The sequence below is a fragment of the Cupressus sempervirens genome, chromosome 10, assembly GCF_028749045.1.
Source record: "Cupressus sempervirens isolate cs-2001-9-10 chromosome 10, ASM2874904v1, whole genome shotgun sequence".
NCBI classification, from domain to species: Eukaryota; Viridiplantae; Streptophyta; class Pinopsida; order Cupressales; family Cupressaceae; genus Cupressus; species Cupressus sempervirens.
This window is the reverse complement of record NC_143127.1, coordinates 174,385,068-174,410,392: the sequence shown is the minus strand read 5'-3', so window position 1 is coordinate 174,410,392 and position 25,325 is coordinate 174,385,068. Positions and strand designations below refer to the sequence as shown.

Here is a 25,325-nt window from a genome sequence, read left to right as displayed (position 1 = left end):
ATATTTTCAACAAGACTTAATTTTAAAACCAAATATATCAAAAATGTTTATGTACAAATGATATATAAATTTAATTTTTTTGAAAATGATGAAAGATGTTACTTAACATGAATAGGGACTTGACTAATGGGTCCACTTCCCTTTGTGAACATGAAACATAAGTCAATGAGTTTGACTTGAAAGCCATACACATGATTCTTGATGGAAATATCACGATTTGAATTGCTATAGAAAATATATTTTAATTATTAAATAATTAATAATTAATACATATAATTTTATTTGAAAATTGATTTTTTTTTTTAACAAACTAAAACAATTATAGTGGAAAAATGTCTCCCACTTATCAATTTATGAGCTTAAGTTCCTTTCTAATGAATGGTTCATAAGGTACAACACTTGGTGAAGGTTTTGAATATGGGGTTACAAGCAGAGTGGGTTTAACCTTGGAGGGAAATCGATAGTTAAGTGCACTCAAGCTAGAGGGGTACTAGAATGGGTGACCTCTTGGGAAGTCTGAGTGTTTTAAGTGTTCGATTCATTCTCATGAGAGATGGGTTCCTCAAAAAATATGTGGCCAATATGTTTGACTAAAAAATTATAAAGTTAAATCTTGATAGCAATGTCACAATTATGTATGTACACTTCAAAATGTTCTAATTTATTAAAGAAAATTTGTTTAATTAAGTTTTAAAGTTAAATCTATATAAAAAAATTAAGTGTGAAGTCTTAATATTAATTTAAAAAACATGCTAAAGATGAATACTAAATAATAAATATACTAAATCTTTAAACAATATAATTTTTTAAAATACTCATCATTCATGTTTGGTGATTGTTCGACCTACCTATTCCTGACTTGATGATTATATATTCTACCTCCCCCTCCATATCTCAAAAATCTCCCTCTATCTATTCATCCATTTCTCTTCACTAGCCCCTTTCATATACATGTTTTAAGCTCTACATCTTTGTATTTTTTCAACCATATCTCCCTCTATTAGTATCTCTATTTTTAAAATCTCTCCATCCCTCTCCATCCCTAATATATCTGCCTTTTTCCCTCCCTCCATCTATCTTTACTCTTTTCTCCCACTCTTTATTTCTCCCCATCTTCATATCTATTTGTATATGTGAATTATCCATGTTTGATATCTCTCTATTTATCTATTTATCTCTACCTCCCTCCCATCCTTATACATCTCCTATCTATTTATCTCTCTATTAATCCATCTCACGACACACACACAGACACACACACACACAAATATATATATATATATATATATATATATATATCTTCCTTCTTAGCTTTAAAACTCTCTCTCTCTCTCTCTCTCTCTCTCTCTCTCTCTCTCTTCATTTGAGTAGTTCTCATAATTTCTTCGAGTACCTCTCTTTATCTCTCTCTATCTTCTCCTCTTCTCTTCCCCTCTATTTCATCTTTCTATCTCTAAATACACATTCCTCTCTACATTCATCCATCTATCACTCATTATTTCCCCATCTAAATCTATATTTCAATCCCTTTCCTTATAAATGGTCTATATTTTTTTAATAAAAAATGTATATATATTTAAACAATATTAATTGACCCAATTCAACATGTCAAAAAACCAAGAAATGTATATCATTTTAAATTAGAGCATTGTATAATAAAAAATGTTCAAAATATTTTCAATAAGACTTAATTTTAAAACCAAATATATCACAAATGTTCATGTACAAATGATATATAAATTTAAGAAATTTGAAAATGATGAAAGATGTTACTTAACATTAATAGGGACTTGACTAATGGGTCCACTTCCATTTGTGAACATGAAACATAAGTCAATGAGTTTGACTTGAAAGCCACACACATGATTCTTGATGGAAATATCACGATTTGAATTGCTATAGAAAATATATTTTAATTATTAAATAATTAATAATTAATACATATAATTTTATTTGAAAATTGATTTTTTTTTTTAACAAACTAAAACAATTATAGTGGAAAAATGTCTCCTACTTATCAATTTATGAGCTTAAGTGCCTTTCTAATGAATGGTTCATAAGGCACAACACTTGGTGAAGGTTTTGAATATGGGGTTACAAGCAGAGTGGGTTTAACCATGGAGGGAAATCCATAGTTAAGTGCACTCAAGCTAGAGGGATACTAGAATGGGTGACCTCATGGGAAGTCTGAGTGCTTCACCTATGTGAGTATCACGTAGATCCAATGTATTTTAAGTATTCCATTCATTCTCATGAGAGATGGCTTCCTCAAAAAATATGTGGCCAATATGTTTGACTAAAAAATTATAAAGTTAAGTCCTGATAGCAATGTCACAATTATGTATATACACTTCAAAATGTTCTAATTTATTAAAGAAAATTTGTTTAATTAAGTTTTAAAGTTAAATCTATATAAAAAATTAAGTATGAAGTTTTAATATTAATTTAAAAAAATGCTAAAGATAAATACTAAATAATAAATTTACTAAATATTTAAACAATATAATTTTTTAAAATACTCATCATTCGCGTTTGGTGATTGTTTGACCTGCCTATTCCTGACTTGACGACTATCATGACTGACCTATTTTACTTCCATTTCAAGTAACTATGGATTTTATCCCATGAATATGATAAAGTTTTTTGATTCTATACAACTTAACGGAGGGGTTGTCTCGTGTTACCATTGGCCACTTCGATAAGGAAACTAAATGATTCACAACCAGTGCATGACAATTTTTGCTCCTCACACTTCAGATAAGGAAACTCCTACGGTGTTAATAAGTAGACGAAAATATATATCTAAATTTCTCACGGGTCAAAATAAATAAAATTAATTTTTTTAAGCTTTGTTTCTTTTTTATTTTAAATGTATAAATACAAGTTGTATGTGGCATTTATCTTATGGCAGGTAAATTTAGTATAAATAGTAGTGTCATGTTCTTTATTGTGAAAAAATGTATTTTTTGTTTAAGAAATTTAAATTTTCTATTTATCAAAATAAAAAATAAATACGAACATTAGAAATCATATTTAGCTTTTAATTTTTTTTCATATTTTATAAAATGGAATCAAATGATTCCAATAGTATTCTACCTTTGGCAAGAACTAATAAGTAAATATAATATGTCACATTTTTCATCATGTTGTATTGTTCAATTTAAAATTTATTACAATATAAATATTGTAAAAAATTATTAGTAAAAAATAATAATCCTTCAATTCACCTCTTCTTGTTAATCCCTTTTCCATTATTACTCCCCAAGTCTCCATGGACCCTAGCCCTAGTTTTGCCTTGAAGAATGTGGACAAAAAGCCCTTGAGTAATAGGAAAAATATCAGCATTATTGACTCTAATGCTGATATTGGGTAGAGTAATAAAGTTGGGAGGAGGTCAAACAAAAGGCTTAAAATGGAAAAATTTAAGACACCCCCCAAACAGGAGGTGAGTTTTGATTCCATGAAGAGTGAAAAGAGATCCACCTGAAGGATGAGGAAGGTTATTCACATTGGCTCAGGGGGTAAGGATGTTCCAAGCCCTTCCCACATTTCAGACACCCCAGAAGCCAACCTGTCCCTAGATAAAATCTTAGGGGAAGATATCACTTCTCCAATGAAGGATGTTGCTAAGGGCGAGGGGAAGAAGGGGTGTCATAGTCATGGGCAGGATCAAAGTAAAGCCTGGTTGGATAGCCTAGAGAAATCAATGGGTGACCTGGTTGACAATCAGGAAGCCCTATGTCAAAAGGTTGAAACCCTTGCGGAGTTCTCTACTAAATTGATGCATTCAACGACTACCACTTTGTATTTAATATAATTGAACAAGGATGCAAAGGATGTAGGAAAAGAGAGTGATATCACCTGCTCCCTCTACGGCTTCCTGGCGGACGATTGGCTCAAGACTCTGCTACAGAAACCTATCAAGGAGGAGGTGGAGAAATCGGCAATGCAGGATCCTAATGAAAAGGAGGAGGGGGACCTATGGAGAAGGTGGGGAACTAGCCCCTGTGCTTTCTTTTATTTTATGTTTTATAATGTTACAGTTCTATGAACTCTCTGCCCTTGGTGGCACTATTAGTTAATATGGATATTAATCATTTTATCAACAACGCTTGCAATTTGTACTACAGGATTATTTTTTGGCATACTATGTATGGTAGGGGCAATATAGTTGATACTAATATTTTGAAGTATAATGCTATGGCGTTAAATGTTAGGATATTTTTTTATATTTAGAAAAGAGATTGGTTGGATAATAGCGGGTAACTACCAGCCTGTCTCCATCCCTCTGTACAATGGGGTCAACCCTCCTTTTTTGGCTTCTATCTAAATACATCAAAAACAAAAAATAATAATTATACAATTTTTTTGTTAATTTTTATTAGATTTATGTATTTAAATATTCAATAAGCATTTTCACAATGTTTTACACATAGACTATTAACTCAACATCAATTTGCATCAACATTTTTAGCAATTGTTTAGATTTATTATTCAAACTTTATTTGATAGCAATAAAATGATGAAGTACATAGTCTATTGTTTCAAATTTTTCTTTGTGTACATAATTTTTTTAACCATTTGAATAAAAACATTGATTTGAAGTACAATGTAAGTTTACCAAAAAAGTGAATTTGTTTTTATGCTTAAGAGATGTGATTGAATTTACTATTTCTCATGTCTAATGTGACGATAATAGGGTTTCTTTTTTTGTAACTGTGTAGGACCAATCAAAGCTGACACTTGTTTTCTAGGAAGAAATGACCTATGTTTATTGAGTTCCAAACCAAATTAAGTTATTACCAACAAATGAATAAGGGATAAAATTGAAGTTACCAAAAAAAGTGAGTAACCATATAAGGTAACAAATGCTTTTTTACATGTTTTTATTTCCTTCTAACAATTGTTCAACTAGAACTCTCTTCCAAAACTATAGACTCCATGAAAGAGGAAGAAGAAATGCCTTCATAAGCCTAAACTAAGGATACACCATGAACTAAATGAAGACTATGTGACTGATTAATATCACTAGAAATAATTTCTTTAATCGAGAGAATGATAGTAGGAAGCACATCAACACAAATTTATATAATAAAAAATAACTAAGGGAGTACTAGAATAACCCATAAGGCCTACTAAATCCTACTTTGAAGAGATATAGTTCTCATTCACAGGAATCAAAGAAGTAGAGGGTAACTCTAACATATTTGAATCACCTGCACCATCAAATATATCCTTATCTTATTTTCCACATCAATATAGTTACTTTCATTGGCAAAATGTTCAGTGCTCCCCTTAGTATTTGTTACAAGGGTTTAATTGCCTTATGTATACTATAAGTTGAGTGGTCGTATTAGACATTGACTTAGTTTTTTACTGCAATAGAAATCCCACTCTAACAAGTGGTATTAGAGCTTAGTTATAGGTTCAAATCCTTAGACCCTCGGGTGATGCTAAGGGGGAGATTGTTGGAAAAATGGTCAACACTCCCCTTGGTATTTGTACTAAGCCTGATGTGTACTATAAGTCAAGTGGTTGTATTGGGCATTGACAAATCAAGTCTTTTAGTGCAACGAAAACCCACTCTAACAACCTTTACCTCCAAGTTTGGTTTTTCTAATTTTCATAGGGATCTACATCTTAGTTGGATATTTCGTTTTTAGATATCCACTAGATGTATATAATTTTGATGACCTTTGTTCTCTAAAGTCGAGAACATCTTCTCCTACCTATAATTTAAACAACCTTTGTTTTCTATAGTTGACACTACCGGATGAATATAATTTGGTTGAACTTTAGTATCTATTCTACCAAAATTTGTGTTGGACACAATTAAAACCTCATCTCTTACGATGTGGAAGTCTTTGCTCTCCGCAACACTTAGTAAGCTCTTTGAATACCATTTAACTTGACCAACAAACCAAAGACCCATTGCAACACTACTTTTAATAAACTAATATTATAAAACTTCATATCCAAAATTGAAGGATCACACTCTGAATTTTAATATGATAACTCACAATAAAGATAAAAACAATTAATGGTTCCTTTTATTTAACTTTGCATAAATGCACAAATATGACGAAGTGTCTGCAAACAAACAACTGAAGTGGGAATCGTACAAGCAAGATGAAAGAAGTGCCCGAGGTTTAAGCTTTGAGGGACGCCTTGAGCATGTCGATGATTTTGGCATCTGTCTTGAAAGACTTGGCCAGAACATCGCTGGTTATACCACTCGTAAACAGAGCAGAGGGCATTGAAATGGTGCCTGCGTTGGCGCTTCCAAAGGCGGAAATAGCAGAAGCGTGGTTGTATTTGTCGTTGTTCAATTGGAAATGGAGGAGTCCAGCGGGAAAGACGAAGAGATCTCCGGCGAAGAGGGTCTGCGTGAAGAGTTCTCCGGTGGTGTCGACGAGTCCAACCTGCAGAGATCCGGTGGTGAGATAGAGGAGTTCGGAAGCGCGAGGGTGAGTGTGTGGAGGGTTCACCGCGCCAGCCGAAAACTGCAGCACAGCCATTGAAACGCTGAGCCCAGTCAGAGCAGGGAACTCTGCCATTGACGCCTTTGTCACTTTGGCGTTGCTCATCCCGGTTACGTTGTTGCTTCCAACCTGTCGGAGTCCAGTGAATGTGAAGAAACTTCCATCCACATTATTCTGCCCCGCAGGGACAACAAAATCAGAGAGGATATCAGGATCAGATGCGTATGTCGTTCCCACAATGTTGAACGCCAATAAAGTGACCATCATAAAGCAGGCTGTGTTGAACTCCATCTATATGTATAGACTCTCCAAATATCACAACTGATCAGGACCAATTGTTTCACTGCGCAAACAAGGATTTCTGATTGCTGGTTTGAGTAGGGAGTGTTAGAAATCAGGTATATATAAAGACAGGTAGAGTAGCGCTTTAACAAGTTCATTAGCAATGCCGCGGCCTTCAACGCGCAGGCCGGCCTCTTATTTTGGCATTTACTCGTTGGCTTCACCGCCAAAATGTGTAAGAAGAGGAGATCAGTATAGATAAAGAATAATAGCTTGGAGAGCCCAATTGTTGTTGGACTGAGGGACCATTCTCACGATGCGCTGCAGGCCTGCCGTTCACAGAAATATTCAAAACGCGTTCCACACTGTTCGGGATATATCTACATGTCTCTTCTTTAAAGAACATTTGCAACATATACACTCTTCTGTTAGATTACTGATACACGTTCTATATGTACTGGTTGCAATATATCTATCTGTTGTATATTTTTATACTGAAGATATTGCAATATATACTCTTTTATTCCATTAATTGTAATATATTTAGGAAGTATATAATAAAAAGATGGATGGTTGATATGTCAGAACATGAGAATAGATTCATTTGCAACATCACGTCACGACACTGTCGACTATGTGTGCCATTCCTTATCATGATCAATCTTGGTTCTTTTGTAACACACTATCATCCAATCAGAATAATTTATCCTCAATGGCTTCTATTAAGAGATTGGATGTGATCAATATAGTTATGGCTTTACACATGAGTAATTTGGACTGGGACTCATCTTCTGTCTTATTCATCTAGCCCAGTTCATATGCTATGCCAGTTGTTTAACATTTTTGGTGTTTGTATCGCCATTTATTTCCTTCCTTATAAACATTTCACTTGAATAGGTATTTCAAGTCTGAAATCACCCAAAAATTGAGTGACTCAAAATCTTTCGTGGATCATGGTATTTTGAAATATTAGCTTCTATCATTTGTCATGTTTCGCGTCTCAATACTTTAGCTTCTAGCATTTATCATGTTTCACATCCTAATACTTTATGGACCTAAATTTTTCTATGTAATGCAAGTTATCAAACAATTTAATATGGTTTCTTAAAGCTGTAGTTAGCTTTGTGTTTATGATCATAGGTTGAAGCATAAAATAAAAAGGATAAATATAAAAATAAAATTTGATGTTCTCTTACCTTTTTTTTCTTAGAGATCGAAGTCACTTTTTTCCTATTATGTCAAGGAGGACTTGTCAAGTTTGATTATTTAAAAAATAATAATTTAGTGGTAGACATGAAGCACTTATGGTGTAGGAGCACCCACATAAAGAATTTTGGACATAATTTATGCACGAGCCAAATTGAGGAAATTATCTTGATTTTGTCATTACAATAAGATATTTTCTTGGTATTTGTTCAGACTGTGGGGTCATTCTTCCATAAGTTGTTTTTCCTATTTTGTAATAATCTATATTGATCTAGAATTTTCTATATTGTAATAATCTAGAAGGTTTCATAGATTATCTTAGCAAGTATAAATAGAGTTTTAGGTTTAGGTTTAGGTCAAGCTTGAGAGAAAAGTTTCTGGATAGAAGTTACAAAGAGAAGAAATCTATAGGAGAGCCAATGTATGTACTATTCATTTGATAAATTAAATAGAAGAATTTTATAATCTATCTCTTGCTGGTGCTAGTTCCTTTTTGATATTGCTTCCGTCAAATTTTTCTCTACATCATTTTTGGTATCATAGCTCAGCAAAACATTTAGGCAAAGGTGAATTGTGAGTTTGTGTTTGTTGTGACAAGTGTTGGGAAGAGAACCTATAGAGTGGCCACAAGACTAGGTTGAGTGGAGAGAACCTAGATAGGAGACAATGGTCCCAAGAGAAGATTTATCTCATGATCAGAAGATACTTTTAGATGCATGGGTTTCATATTGTAATTTTCAGAAAAAGAAAAGAGAGGAAGAGAAAAAAAACAGAAGAGAAGAGGAAGCTAGAATGAATCAAGAGATAGAAGAGAAAATGAGATTCCTAATGAGGGAACTTAAAAAAAGGGAAGAAAATTTAGCGAGACTAAAAGCGGAGTTGAAGAAAAATATGGAAAAAGAAAATAGTGATCTAGAGAAACAATCCTTTGAGATTACAAAAGCTTGTGAAGATGGAATAGAGAATTCGATTGCCATTGAAGAGAAGATTTGTCCATTGGAAGGAAAAAATGAACAAATAGATGCTGATATGAAAAGTTTGCAACAAATACTTGTTGCTAAACCCAATGATAAAAAGGTTCTTGAAGATAGGAAAGTGGTTGATGTGGTAATTGTTGATGAGCCTTGAAAAAGAGGTGGATGTGCTGGTTCATGATGGAACTAAGAGATGGCATTTGAGGTTAAGAAAGAAAGTGGTATGGCCTATCAAAAGGATAATAGTTGCAGCAAGGAAGAAGACTTGTGATGAAGCTATGAGGATAGATAAGGATCAAATAGTGATGAATTTGTCTCCAAGAATGGAGATATTGCAGCATAAGGACATTGATAAAAAGGATGCAAAGGTTCCTAAAGTGAACCAAATTGATGAATTCATATATGATGAGGTCCCATTTGGTTTTTCTAATCCATTTATTGTAGGTTTGTAGGAGTTCTATCTAAGTTCTTATGTGGAAGAGGTTTATGAAAATATGAAAGTTGACTTGGGTACTTGGCAAGAGTACAAACAACAAATACCATGGAATTGGAAGACAAGAAAGAGGAAGGAAAATTCAAGGGACTTGGATTCTATTGTCCTCGAGAGTATGGTTTAGGAGCACCCACATAAAGAATTTTGGACATAATTTATGCACGAGCCAACTTGAGAAAATTATCTCGATTTTGTCATTACAATAATATATTTTCTTGGGATTTGTTTAGACCATTATGGGGTCATTCTTCCATAAGTTATTTTTCCTATTTTGTAATAATCTATATTGATCTAGAATTTTCTATATTGTAATAATCTAGAAGGTTTTGGAGATTATCTTAGCAAGTATAAATAGAGTTTTATGGTTAGGTTTAGGTCAAGCTTGAGAGCAAAGTTTCTGGATAGAAGTTACAGACAGAAGAAATCTGTAGGAGAGCCAATGTATGTACTATTCATTTGATAAATTAAATAGAAGAATTTTATAATCTATCTCTTGCTAGTGCTAGTTCCTTTTTGATATTGCTTCCATTAAATTTTTCTTTGCATCAACTTACATGCTAGAGCATTTTACATGATGTATTATAAATGTACTTTTATTGTAAGTTTTCTATTGTCTATTTTTTTGGGACAATGTAAACTATTGGGGATTTTTAATCTAACATGAGTTTTTATACCTTTTTATGTATTCTTCATCATTTGCAATTATATTTCAACCATATTTAGAAAATGATATGAATTCAAAATAATAATGTAATATATATTACTAATTTACATACTAAATCTTAATTTTTGGATTTCTTATGTATTTCTTTATGTTTATATTTTTTGTGACATTGTTACAACTTTCCTACATTTGGATGTAATTCATTGTTGCAATGTTTTTTATTTATTTTTTGATGAATAGACCTTTTCCATTAATTAAAATATTAAAGATACATATTCACAAAAAAGGGGCCGGGGGATACTGGATCACCCCAGAAGTTCAAATGGCCCAAGGCCAAAAATCAACTATTCATCAAAAAATATATATAAGCAAAAACAATAAACTCTAGGTTGCAAGAGCAATGCCACCCGAAGGAGGGTATTTATCATCAGAAACCCAAAAATTCTTGGGGTTAGTGGTTGGCTCAAGAGGAGCCCAATCTTTATCAGCAGGAGCAACAATATCTTTATTAGCCTCTTTTTCTTCTTCAACCTTGGGAGGAGAAATGGCAAGATCCAACCAGGGGAAAGCCCACTTGGGGTCATGGGGAGCAAATAGCCAACCCACATTGGTGGCAATAGGGGGAGCCACAGGGGACTAGCTCAAGCCCAACCTTCAAGGAGGCAAGGCTGAGCATTAACGACTACAAAATCCACCACTGGGAGAATGGCGATGAGGCTGTGACCTAGGGGTGTGCAAGCAGCGAGCAAAATTTTTCAGCCTTGCCGACAACCATGGGGAGGAGTGCGATCACCAAAAAAAGTATCCAAAGGTACTCGGGTAACCATACAAGGGGCATTTCCCCATTGAGCAAGTAGCTTTCCAGGTGATCCACTTCTAGCTTGACCTTGTAAGTTTGTACTTGAATATGCAAAATGACATTATTACATATACGTTCTTTAGAGTATAGTTCAACATGAATATCAACAAAGCTGTGAGAGAATAAAACAGCATTATGATCTTTCCAAATGGTAAACAATATCTCCATTCTGAAAGCATGCTAAATCTAGGCATATCTAAAAGGGAGTCTAGGAGCATCACCCAAAACTACCATATGCCAAGTGAAGGCCTCTAGATGAAAAGGCCTAAAAAAATCATAAATCTAGAGCCAGTAATTCTAAGCTCTTCTATAGAAACAAAAAATATGCGGAAAGCTTTCAGGCTGGCCACAAAAAGGGCATCGAGGATTTGGGACTCCCAAATGTTGAAGCTGAGGGCCTAAAGGAAAACCCTAGAAGAGGAGACACCGGGTGAAGTGAGCAATCTTTGGCTTTGTGATGGTATGCTAGATTGTGGCAAATCTAAGACTTCGAGTCTTGTACAAAGAATGCAAATGTTAGCACTAGTTGAGAGTATTAACCATCAAAAGATGGGGCACTAGCCACCGATACCCCAACCTAGGCTTGTAATTGGTCATTGGAGTGGTAGAGTACCACTTCCAATCTTTCCAACATGGGCGTGATGAGTGAATTCCAAGCTTGTGCAACAAATTGGGAGGAACCACAGAAACTAAAAGATCAATTATCTATCGATCTAGGCAGATAAGCTTATACTAGACCTACAGATCCTTCCATGAATGAAGGCTCATAGTAACCTTGGAGAATAAATATTTGGGTGTTCTAATACCCCTGCAAAATAATCACAAACCACTGGTTCCTTGAATCTTGGCTAAAGTTTTTTATTTTCAATACATGTTGTGTTTAAGTAATTTCTTTCCATTTATGTGATCAATTGACTTAAGGTTGGGAAATACTTTCCTCTATAGATTTCACTTTTTCCACACACCAAAATGTCAGTTTGTACACTTTTACAACCTACAATAAAATTTTCAACACCCCTCTCATAATGTGTGCCTCCATTATTATATTATGCATGAATTGACATCTTTTAAACCACATTGTCTTAACTTGTGTCACCTTGATCACTATTTCATATTTGAGAATTGGCATTCTTCATGGTTTTTCCCATCTTGAGTTTTAAACATAAAATCAAATAGTCATTATGTACTTTCATGTTCATTTTTTTATCTTATTTATCTAATTGATTTTGGATTGGTCTCTATTACATAAGATTAATGTTTGATTTGGATAGCTAATTCACCCCCCAAATTAACCTAATTATTCAAGAACTTATATAGTTAGATTACTAAGCACTAGAACATTGTATCTACAAGAATGGGGCTGATATTTACCCTTACCCTTATTACAATAATGTTTTGTACAATTTATCTCCTCCACATATTATGAGATTATTGTGACCATTGGTGACTACAAATGGAGCCTCACATTTTCTTTCTTTGCACCTAATTTCTCTTATTCAACCATATAAAAGAATTTATGAATGTCTCTCTTTTTTTGGGTAAGGCTTCGTTACCTCCTCTTCATTTTTTACGTAAATCAACATATGAGAATATTGCTAATATGCTTGATCACTTTCTCTAGGTGGAACCTAATGCTAAAAAAATCTCCAACACATCCTATGGCCATATCTTGCTACATGTTGATATTTTGAAGAGTATTATAAGTGAAATGATTCTGAATGTATTTGAGTTACCTTGGACATGCATATTATTGACAATGAAGGGATTTCTTTCTACTACAAAAACTACATTTATATAGGTCATCTAATTTCACCTTTTTATCATGGATCACATCTATGTTTTAAACCAACTTGGTGGAAGAATGGTAACCATTTTTTTTTCTCTTATATCTTCCCTAATGCTTTGGATTTTGAATAATAAAATCTTGTAGATACAATTCCCCTTTGTAGTAATTTGCTTGTTTCAGTTACTTAAGGTGCTACTTTTTGCTCCCCTACCATTTGTACCTTAGGTACCTTTCCTATACATTTGACGATCTCTCTCTCTCTCTCTCACACACACACACACACATAGACACACAGACACATAGACACACACACAGACACACACACACACACACACACACACACACACACACACACATCATTTGATTTCTATTGGTCATTTCTCATTTAATCATTTGATTTCTATTGGTCATTTAATAAAAAGATATTACCATTTTTTATTTAAAATTACTCTAAGATGACATTATTTTGAAAAAATGATAGAATTAAAAGGCTCTTGAGTGACATTGAATATGTTTCCCTTTAGTTTTATGAAAATATGTATAATAATTTTGTGGTGTGGGTGGAAATTAAGCAACATTAACAAAATAAAAGTTTTTTAAAATCATTAAATTGTACAATGTTATTCATAATGGTATCAAGCTATGTAGCATAATATTTTATTATACAATATTATTCATAATTGTACAATATTGTTTCTTTATTGTACAATTATGAATAATATATGTTTCTTTATTGTTGGAAGAGAATGGTATCAAGGATTATGCTACCAATTTTGTACCTATACCAACAGATGTGACACAACTTGTAGCATATAAGAAGGACGATGCCAAGGTGAGGAGGATTATCCTTGATGGTGTTAAGGATCATATTGTTCCACATTTCTCAGAGCTAGGTACAATGAAGAAGATGTGGAACACCATTCTAAATCTATACCAGAATGCTACCACCAATAGGAAGATGATTCTCAGAGAGAAGCTAAAGAATACCTAGATGAACTAGGGAGAAGACATTACAAGTTACCTCACCAAGCTTAGACTTGTCAAGGATGAGTTAGCAGTTATTGGAGATAGTCCCAGTGATGACAAGCTAGTGATAATAGCCCTAAATGGGTTTTCTAAATAGTGGAGTGTCTTTGTTCAAGTTGTCAGTGGATAAGATACCTTATTGAGTTAGGATTGACTATGGACTAATTTCACTTAGGAGGAGTTTAGACTAATTCTTGTTAATGGGGCCACCAAGAATAAAAAAAGTGAGGTGAAACAGGAGAATTTTTCCCTAGCGGGGAAAGGAAAAGTAAAGAAGGGATCTAGCTCACAAAGTAAGAAGAAGAAGAAGGACCTTTCTAAGTTCAACTGCTTTGGATGTCATGAGTATGGTCATTATGTCAGTGATTTCCCATAAAGGAAAAAGGTAAAGAAGTAGGTGATAGCTTCAGCAAGTGTAGATGAACTCTCTAGTAGAATGGAAGATGAGTTTGCACTTATAGCTTGTATGGTGAGCTCAACTTGACAGACTATTTGGTAAATAGATAGTGGGGCATCATTTCATATGACAAGAGTTAGAGAGTACTTCTCCAGTTATAAGGAGGAGAACACCAATATCCAAATTTCTATGGGAAACTTGTCCAAACTCAACACAATTGGGAAAGGGACTATTCAGTTTCAAAGGGAGAATGGAAAGATAATTCCAGTTCATGATGTATTGCATGTGCTAGGTTTAGGTATGAATTTCATTTCCATATCATTTCTTTAGGATAGGGGGTATAATGTACTCTTCAGAGGGACACATATGTTGATTAAGCACAAGGATTGGAAATCACCCTTAACTATTGGAGTTAGGAGTGGTCACCTTTACAAGTTGTACTTTGATACTCCTAAGGCACTCATGAGTAGTTGTAATCCTAGAAATCTTGGAGAGCTATGGCATAGGATGATGGGCCATATTCATCATGGAGCACTCAAATTGTTTCGTGAGATGGTGATAGGTGTTACAGAGGTGAGCACAAAGCATGATGATGTTTGTAATAGATGTGTGTTGGAGAAGTTTGTGAAAACATCTTTTCCAAGGAGTGACACTAGATTTGAAGGTGTTCTTGATCTAGTACATTCAGATGTATGTAGATCGATGTCGACAAAGTATATCAGAGGATATGAGTACTATGTTACTTTTATCAGTGATTTCTCTAGGAAGACCTGGATATACTTCTTGAAGATCAAGGATGATGTTTTCGATCAGTTCCAAGAGTTCAAGGCTCTAGTGGAGAACTCAACAAGAAAGAAGATAAAGGTTCTTTGGTCAGACAATGGAGGCAAGTACAAAGGAAATAACTTCTAGGTGTTCTGTACTAGGGAAGGAATCAAGAGAGATTGGATTGTTCCTTACAATCCACAGTAGAATGGAGTTGCTAAGAGGAAAAACTGTTCTATATTGGAGGTGGTAAGAGCCATGCTACATGACTAGGATATGCCCCACTACTTATGGGAAGAGGCGTGTAGTACAATAGTCTTCATTCAAAATAGCATTCCACACAAAGTGCTAGGGAGGATGACACCAAAGGAAGCTTTCATAGGTAAGAATCCTGATGTTAGCCATTTCAAAATATTTGGGAGTTTGGCATAGTGTCATATTCTAGGTGATACACTTACCAAGTTAGATCAGACTATAGAGAGGGGGTACTTTGTTGGGTACAGTGAAACCTCAAAGGCATATAGGATTTTTATCCCTGGGACAAGAAGAATTACTGTCAGGTGTGATGTAAATTTCATGGAGGACAATGCATTTAGAAGGTCCAGAGATTTGCCAACAGATGATCAGAGTGAGTAGCCAATAGAAGCTCCAAGGCCTAGTCAAGGGAAAAAAAGCACAAGTATAGTTATGAGTACAAGTGTAGGCTCAGGTCACTAATAGATTTGGCATCGATTTGCGACAGCTATGTGTCACAATTATGACAGCAATGTGTCACCACTACGACAAACATGATGTCTTAGTTATTTAGTCACAAATTACGACATCTATTCTTTGCAATCATAATTTTGATGCCTATCCATCGCTATGTAGCCACTTATATTGACATCAACCCCATCACAATTCATGTGCTTTCCATCACAATTGCGACGGGGTTGCCGTCGCATCTATATCAACCTCGTCACAATACTTGACCAAGTCGTCGCACTTGCGACACCAACCCTAGAAATTGTGATGGGGTTGCTATGGATGTGACGACAATCATGTCAAAATTTCTAGGATTGGCATCAAAATTGCGACACTAAGAGAAGTAAAACAAAAAAAAAATATACCATTTCTCATTAAGCCCACACCACTCCTTCCATTGATCTTGATCTTCTATTCACTCCTTCTCTCTTCCCTAGGTCACTATCCTGATGATGGATCATGGCATACAATTAGGAAGCAAAGAGTGAACATACTTATTCAAATAGGTTCCTAAAATTACATGCTAGTCTATATGGAAAATATTAATAGCCTTTACACCTCAAAATTGGGCTTGATGACAAATCATCATATTTTAGGAGGCCAAGGTAGGCCAGGAAATTGATGTTAGCTAATGTAAATGTTCCACAAGGAACCAGTCAAAGACATTCTTAAAGCTCTAGAGGTGCATAGTTATCGTCAGGTTGTGTGATTCAAATATGCACTCCTAATTTTTGGGCCATTTCATTGGAAGGGAAACACGAGATATCTATAGATGACTAGGCATTTTGTTCGAATACTATTAAATTAGCAGCATTTATGTGTATGCCTAGAAATAAAGATGGAAGATAGCCTTGGTGATGCTTTTGATGTTAAACTAAGATTATTGAGAACTTTAACAGCAGACCCAACAACTAAATTAGTCATTGTCAAAAATCTGGATTTCCTTCAATAAAAATAAAGAACTATTGTAATGTAAAAAACATTACAATTATAGCACTGCCACCCTAGTTGACAATAGAATTACAATTTAACAACTCCATCTGATAGAATATTTACTGGAAGACCTAAAAATATTTCACACTCTAAAATAACCTTTAGAAAGGTCAGCATGCAATCTTTGCATGAAAAGTGAAAATGCATGTTGAGACATCTACCTCTAAATTCCCTAGCAGTATGCTATGCATATAAAGTACAGATGCTGCATCATATGATCTTAACAAAGTAGATCTAGTTGAAGGTGCAGACTGTAATAATTGCTGATAGGAAAATATAGTGATAAAATAGAATATGTCAAATGCAATCTTGCAGATCTAACTCCCAAAGTTTCACTTTTGAAATATAAGCTCTTCACAGCTACAAAAATACGCAGAATCATGGACACATCTGCCAGACATTTAAATGCATGTAGTTCCACCAACGGATAAAAGTGGCAGCACATAATGTCCATGTAAAGATGTCATGGTGTCTACATGCAGATAAGCTTGCTCGAAAATGAATGCCACGAAAAATGATAGGCAATACCCCAAGTACAGGATATGAAAATTGAGCTTAATTCAGCAAAATATTTAATTAGAGCATACAACTCATGAACCAAATCTAAACCAACTTAAAGTATGAATAAGAATGAGGGTATAGAATATGATGAATGTGTGCATGTTTGCTGACAAATAACATAAACACTATTAAATAATCTCGTGTTTAAAAAAAATTTACCTATAAGAAAACATATACACCAAACAAATAGGTAATTGAACCAAGTTATATATAATAGTAAAGTGGATTACAATCTCACCAGGACAGATGTCATCAGACCAAGAGATCCAAATCCTGAAAATAGAAAATCGAGTCAGGTTTCCTTCTAAAGAAAGTAATCATGTTTCCTTCCTTAAAAAAACAATAGATATATGTAAGATTAGATATAATGATCAGTTCAGAGCCAAATTCAATGAAAAATAGTATTTTGGACCACTAACCTTGTGCAAGGAAATCACTCTGCACATCACCATCATAATTTTTGCATGCCCAAACATAGACACCATCACTCTTCAAAGCATAGGCTACCATGTCATCAATAAGCCTATGCTCATACCTGTTCATGAATCAATCATTGAAAGAAGTTATTGTATGCCCGACAGAGTCAAGATAATCAACATTGCAATCTTCATATTATTGTGCCAAGAAACAAAACCAACCAGATTCATGCTGCATCATATTTAGCTTTCCAACTAGCCTCATATACCTCCTGGAAGATATCTTTAAACCTACCAATTTAAGTCACATATAAGAAGAATCTCCGAGAATATGAGGATCATTAAGCTAGAGAATCATAAAGAATGATAACATGGGAAGTAAGGTGTGTTAGAGAAAAAGGTAAAAATAAGATCATCAATCCTTGTATTGATTTGAAAACATACCTTCCATCATATTTTTTTTAAAATTGTGTTTTTAGTACTCAGGTAAAGTGGCCATTTCTTCTCATAAGCTATTGCCATTGATGCATCAGCAAATGCACGAATAGACTGCACAAAAATAATTAATCATAATTGAATATTTGAGATTTGCTCAATTAGAATTAGAACAGGAAATTATAGTTGTCATAAAAGAGAGGACTACATACCTCATCAGTATTGTACATAGCTAATGCTATTCCTCCATCTCCTTTAAAGTCATATACCTCGAACTTTGTAGTTTCACCTCCATTCTCTAGAACTACATCAGTTGACAGAAATCACTGTTGCATGCTACAAAGAATACTAATGAAATAAAAAATAGATGTTTTCCGATCTCTGATAGTGAAACCACAATGATATTCACTAAGCCAAAAGACAATAATATTATAATTCAATGTGTTCACAAGTTGTCAGATATGGAAATAATCCAAGTATCCTTAGAAGTGGAGTTCAAAAAGCAACAAGCTCTTCACTTTTAGTGATAAAAACCTCATTACTTTTTTTAACATCATTACCTTTGATTATCTTTTGTGACCTTTTCTCGGCTAAAGACTTATGACAACTATAATGTCATTCCTAAATGACTCTAAAAGACCTTTTAAAACACTCTTCACACACCTATAACCTTAACTAACCCCACTCAAGCCTAAGTTGGTTTATGTTGCCAATGTTGGCAATTTTACAAGATCTTGCACTTTGAGTGCATTTTAAATCATTTAGGGGCTTTAATAGCCTATTACATCATGTAAACACTACAATCCACCCATAACTCTTCTTAGGACACCGTAGGACTTCAAATGACCCCTTACATCATATTGACTCCCTAATTGTGCCAACTTGAGCTTCACTTACATCTTATTGAGCTTCACTTTGTTTCGAGAATAGTTTAATATTCTCTACTAAACAGGGCCAACCACGTGAAGGTGGAAGCTCATTTGGCCCCACCCCCCTCCCCCTAACATCACTTTACCTTCCCTATTAACATCTAACATTCATTCATTCTTTCAACCATTAATAAAATGTAACATTCAATCAATATCACATGATAACATTCATTAACACATTAGATTTGTAAACATGCAACATTCATCAATATTTTGCATTAACACATAATTCATGAACATTCATTAGCACATAATTAAATTCATTAAGACATGAAATTCAGTCATTATCAATTAAGGTATGTAGATGACAATCATTTCTTTTTTTTCTTTCTATTTCTTTTTTCTATGTAAGCTCTAAGAGGAGCATTAGTGTCATCATCAATTCCCCCCTCATCAGTTCTTTTCTCTGTTCTTGATGATCTCAAATTCCTATGCTGTTGCAAAGGGGGGTCCTTTGCAATAAAAAATAAAAGAGTTAAATTAAAAATAATTTATTATAATTGTTACAAGTATTTAATTATTTTAAATAACATAACTATGGCACTCTTTACCTAATTTGACCACATCATTTTGTCTGGACTCAACGTCAACATGCTCATGAACATCAACCCCTCGATCCTCTACAACTGCTATACAAAATGTTACATTAATCCAAACACCAATTATAATTACATATAAAAAATTTAATAGCAAATGTATACCTCCACCATTGGGATGCACATCATGCGAACCTTTAGCATTCACAGATTGTGTAGAAGGATTGTCAGGCTGCATTCCAACATCCTATGCATTATTATCATTGCTTGCTTAAAATAGATATACTCACTTTATATTGGAACTTAACATCGAATAGACTAATTGGTAAAGTATTCAATTTGAAATAAATTTCATTTAGCTTATTTACTTATGGCTCAGATGCATCATTATTAGAACCTTCCACACTGATTTCAGCTCGTAGCCATTCAACCATGACTCTATAGCCTTGTTGGAAGCCAATTCTCTTATCCTCTTTTGTGAGGCATCTCTTGAACTTTGAGCCCTGCATTTTTGCGTGGTATGGTGAATTTTACTTGTGTTGTTTCATCAACCAATGGAGGATAGTTAAAATATCAAAAGGAAATACAAAAGTTGCAAAAGTTGAGGATCAGGAATACTTACAACTCGTGATTGAAGTTTCAAAAAACCACTAGAGCCGAGCTTGTGTGTCTCATGCTTTTCTAGTCTTGCCTTTGTTTCCTTTGATGTGTCAGGCAATCTATGAAAAGTTTGAAATATGTTAGATAGTATAAATATAGAGGTTAATTAGTACATAATTACATTCTCAATAGTATCACATACCTTGGTGTACTCTTTACTGGTGTAATTGTATTTTTCTTGTCAGCTTTATACTTTCCATCCAAAATCAAAGCCTGCCACTCAGCCTCAAGAACATAGGGCGGACGCTCGTACCTAGGGTTATCCCGTAAATTTTTCCTGTACTGGTCCCTAATATACTTCAAACATAAACTAGCTTTTTCAAGGAGCTTGTTTCTCTCTAATGCACGAGGTCCAAAGAGTTGGGTCATGCTCTCTATAAGATCATCCTTCAACTTTTTGTCTTGGAGATTCCACCTTTTAAGTAAAAAAAAACATGTTAGACTCATAAATGAAGTGAAGCTACCTTTAATATAGTTCAAGAAATGGATGAAAAGGAAAACTATTCTAGCAATGATATGAAATCAAAATAGTGGTTTGGAGTTTTAGTTAGGATATGATGTTCCACCAGGTATGCACGGTGGGCCTGAATATTCGCAAACACTCATCACCAAGTTTTTTCCAAAAAACATCATTCCCTACAAAACAATCATGGGATCATTAGTCGATGAAGAGTGATCAAAAACTAAATTACTATTATATCACTATAGAATAATAACTTTAAAGTACTTGGAACTTTGGCTACTTTTAATGGAATGCCTTCATCGTTGCTGATGATCAATATGACATCCTTCATTGTTCCCGTACTAGGAACATAGGAACATCTAGGGAATGATGCTGCAGCTCCTATTGCAAAAAGTTTCATAAGTTTCATAAGCTCAAATAAATTAACCTATTTTAGATAAATTAACAGTTCGATCTGCTCTATTTAGTGGAAACTGCCAATAGCATTTTTGTATAGGCATATATTGGCAAATCAGAGATGCATCTAAGAATTGAAAAGACTAAGGATAATAGATCAGACATGGCATCCATCATTGATTGCATGTAATAGATAGACATCCAAAACAACATCAGATTAACTTTACAAGAATATATATCCATATTTGACACTGCAACTCAATCTCTATATCAGACATTGCAAGTACAAAACTCTGTATCTAAAAGAGCAATATCATTGTTATAAGCAACATATCACACTCCATTACATAAACTATAAAGATAAGATAAGATATAGAAATTGTATCACCATAGGCAACATCATCTCATCAATTGTTGGGTATATACTTTGTCCTATCAGATATCACAGCTATTGTTGAAAGCAATAAATCATTTGCATAAGATTGTTAGCTACATGAGATACAACAACACATTCATATCAATAAACTAATAAACCATATCCATAAGGATAAAACACTTTTATATCAGTTATCGCATTTATTTCAATTTGTATATAGAAGTTTATCTAAGTGTAACTTTCATTACTTGCTTATTTTACATTTATTTGGCATAGTGAAAAAGGAAGTAGAGGTAATTATCCCTATTTCCTTGCTTATCCAAAAATGGGATATTACATCTATAATTAATCAATAAATATGAGTGTCCATATTTTCAGAATTCCTAGAAAATCTTTGCATAATGTGTCCAGTGCCTATTTCAGGCCACTATGTTGGTGTCCAAATGTGTATTCATCCTCTGTTGATGAATAATTTGTGTAGGCTTAGTGGTTAGCGTAAATCTATTCAAGTTGCAGTGAACAAGTATAATTTGTGCAGGCTTGGTGTACTCATTGAAATAGCAACTAAACAAGAGTCGGCAATTGTAACAGTCAAAAGAAGGTGATGATTCATGCAAGAAGATGTGAAAAATACACGAAAAAGTAATGTTTGAGTTCAAAGACAATAGACATGTGAGTCTGGTTAATCATTCACATGAATTATTAAAACCAAAGGTGTATCAAATAAATAGTTGTAAAAAAATTGTGAAAAAGTTTAAACGTTGAGTGACTACCAAAGGGGGGTCATTACAATCTACATCGTAAACACATAAAATTAAAAACATAACAAAAGAGAGAAAAAGAGGGATTTGTGTACCAGTAGATGGTGCAACAGTCGATGCCTGTAAGCTGTATGTTGTCAACTCAACAGTTGGAAAGAGATTTGTGGTTGTCCTGGATGGAGGCAGCATCGTCATAGGATCTGAAGCTGAAGAATAAAATTGTTAGAGCATGCATAAATATAGAAAACATGCATAAATTTAGTCTTAATTTCATGTATTTTCAATTATTATGATAATTCCTATCTATATTCAATGGAAAACACAAGTGGGGAATGGAACATGCGATCTACCTGAACCACCTACAACACCCTCATAATGGGAATGGGGCTTGAAATCACGAAAAAAACTTTGTAAAGACAACACATCCATATTTTAATTAATGTCATAAAAGAGCATAACATAAAAACCATTATTTAACTCTTGTTATAATTAAAAATTTCATTAATACTTACTTTTAAGGTTTCAGAGGTGTGCAACAATTCAGATGCCCTATTTTTTATTTCCTAAGTAGTAGGCTTAATGGTTGCCAAACGTATAATTTCTCTGCCAATTTTCTTTAGCAACTTTTTAATCAAACCAATTAGGTCATCAGTCTCTGCTAAATCAATATAAAATGGGTCCTCCTTAGGGGCAGATTGCTGAGGGAGTGCAGGTTCCTTTCCCTCCCTCTGACCACTAGCCCTCTCTAACAACAATAGTATTAGTATTATCAAAATTACTCCAAAAAAATGAAGAAAACAACATTAAAAAAATAACATTTTTCTTTTGTCTAGTTGGCACAATTACAATGAGTTTTACCTACTCATGTGTAGATGAGTCGGGAACATCGCCAGCATCCCCTCTAGGCGGTTGCTCCCTATTGTGCCCCTGTGTAAAAGATCAAGTATAAAAATGTTAACCAAAAATTTATTGACTAAATGGTATGTTGGAATCATTGATTAGAAGTTGGTTTAATGGTATGTACCACCCCATGATAGTAGCCTCGTTTGTATCTATGCAGTTCAAATTGTAATCAATAAGAACCTCTTCCCTTGCACGTATTGATTTTATCACAGATGAATACACGATTTCCCTCATGCGCCTCAAATATGCAATTGGGTTGCTTTATAGTTGACCCAGGTCATGTACTATCTATAAAACCCACAATATTCCCTGTTGCTTTTGGCCTCCATCAATGTATATAGCCACACTTTTACTTTGATTATTGTCTTGCTATTGTATATAATTTGCCGAGAGGGCATACCTACGCATACTTTTTTTTATATTGAACAATATGCATCCAATTTTTGTAATCGTAACATGGTCCAACATACTCCATCAATTCAAAAACTTTTTTGTAAGACACCTTTATGCCGTCCATAGAAAATAGGCCCAAACCATGTAATGATGATGGTGCTATGCGATATATGCTCTCGTTAACACAAAAATTAGTGTTTATTGGAGGAAGTTCCTTGGGTACCCAATGTTTCTGTAGATGTTGGTACCTCAAGGGCACCTTGATGTCGCCTTCCATCTCATCATCATAAGAACATGACCCCCCTTGAGAAAGGAAAATTTTCATGCATTTGTTGAATTTCCTTCTAGTCCTTTGACCTCTAGTTAATCTCCCTGTTCTAGATAAACTACATGTCTCACTTTCCTCTTCTATTCCTATATTTCCCTCACTCGAGGAAGACACTTTTGACAAATTATACCTATTCATTGCTACGTGTAAATGGGAGAGATCTTAGAAGACATCAATCTTACTATTGATAAGTGTATTAAATAGACTATCTATAAGGAGTATTGATTTATACCTGTTGATCCATGAGGCTATGCGGGATGCTCCTGAAAGGGATTCAGTTTCCTGCAAATGTAATTCAATTATCATGAGTATAATCACACCATAATCATAATCACATCCATCATAAGCATCACATAAAAATTAAAAACATTAAAAGGTACACAATATAACACTTAAATCAGGCTCACATTATAGGCCTACTAGGGAAGTAGGCGTAGTGAAGGGCTAAGCACTTATATTATGTTTTCCCTATGAATTTTATTCTAGGTACAACTCCCTTTTATAGATATTTAATAAATTCCCTTTTCTAAACTAAACACTTACAAATGCTTTTGACCTGAAAGAAAATAAGGCTCAACACATTCACACATCAATATGTGTTTTAAATAGTTTTATTTAATTAATTTAGATTAGCAGTATTCTATTTCTAGTTGAAACTTGTAGCTTTTAAATAGATAATGAATAAACTATGTAACCATATAAGACAAATATATTTCTATCAAGAAATTAACATTAAATAGATTAAGGATTGATGGCATACCTCTAAATTTCATCATGATCATCATCATCGTCATCATCATCATCATCATCATCCTCCTCGTCATCATCATCATCCTTGTCATCATCATCATCATCCTCCTTGTCATCATCATCATCATCATCATCACCATCATCATCCTCACCATCATCATCATTGTCATCGTTGTCATCATCATCAACATCAACATCATCTTCATCATTATCATCAGTAGCAGCATCTACATCATCTTCTACTTCTTCGGTATCTTCTTCTTCCATCGCATTATACTTTATTGGCCTTCCTCTCGGTTCATGTCTAACAACAAATGACTAACCAGGTTTATGTGGAACCTCTGAGTAAAATACCTGCTCACATTGCCTTGGAAGAACATAGGGCTCATCCCCAACTGGCTCAAATGACCTTGTATTAACCATTGTAAATCCATTATCATGTTCAATAACAGTTCTATTAGGATCATTTGGATTAAGTCTTAGCCTGTACCATTTAAAAATGAAGAGTACTAATTTGAAGGGACTAAAGTCACACTCTAGTATATCATCCAAAATGCCATATTATCAATTTTTTGACTCTTGAGGATGTAAGTCATTTCTAGATGAAATATTAGTCACTTGAAAGACTGTAGTTATGCCTGAATCACAAGTTTTCTTCGTGTCATCGAACACTTTGACACAAAATTTTTGACCATTATAGAACATAGCCTTGTGGTGTTTAACCTGCAATAATATGTGAAACATGTC

General features: G+C 34.1%; 1 protein-coding gene and 1 long non-coding RNA gene across 2 annotated transcripts; both read right to left on the bottom strand.

The window, feature by feature from the left end:
* Positions 1-6,149: 6,149 nt before the first annotated feature.
* LOC149533196 (germin-like protein 9-3) lies at positions 6,150-6,773 on the bottom strand. Its single transcript, XM_089804909.1, has one exon. The coding sequence runs from the start codon at positions 6,771-6,773 to the stop codon at positions 6,150-6,152; it is 624 nt and encodes a 207-aa protein (XP_089661035.1).
* Positions 6,774-17,860: 11,087 nt separating this feature from the next.
* On the bottom strand, positions 17,861-18,388 carry LOC149533195 (uncharacterized). The gene is made up of 3 exons (XR_016356682.1): positions 18,296-18,388; positions 18,093-18,197; positions 17,861-17,939 (listed from the first exon to the last, which is right to left on the bottom strand). It is a non-coding gene; the product is annotated as an uncharacterized LOC149533195 (long non-coding RNA).
* Between the last annotated feature and the right edge of the window lie 6,937 nt (positions 18,389-25,325).

Bases quoted from the DNA above. Each gene is read 5' to 3' on its own strand.
- LOC149533196 (XM_089804909.1), bottom strand. From the start codon at position 6,773: ATGGAGTTCAACACAGCCTGCTTTATGATGGTCACTTTATTGGCGTTC.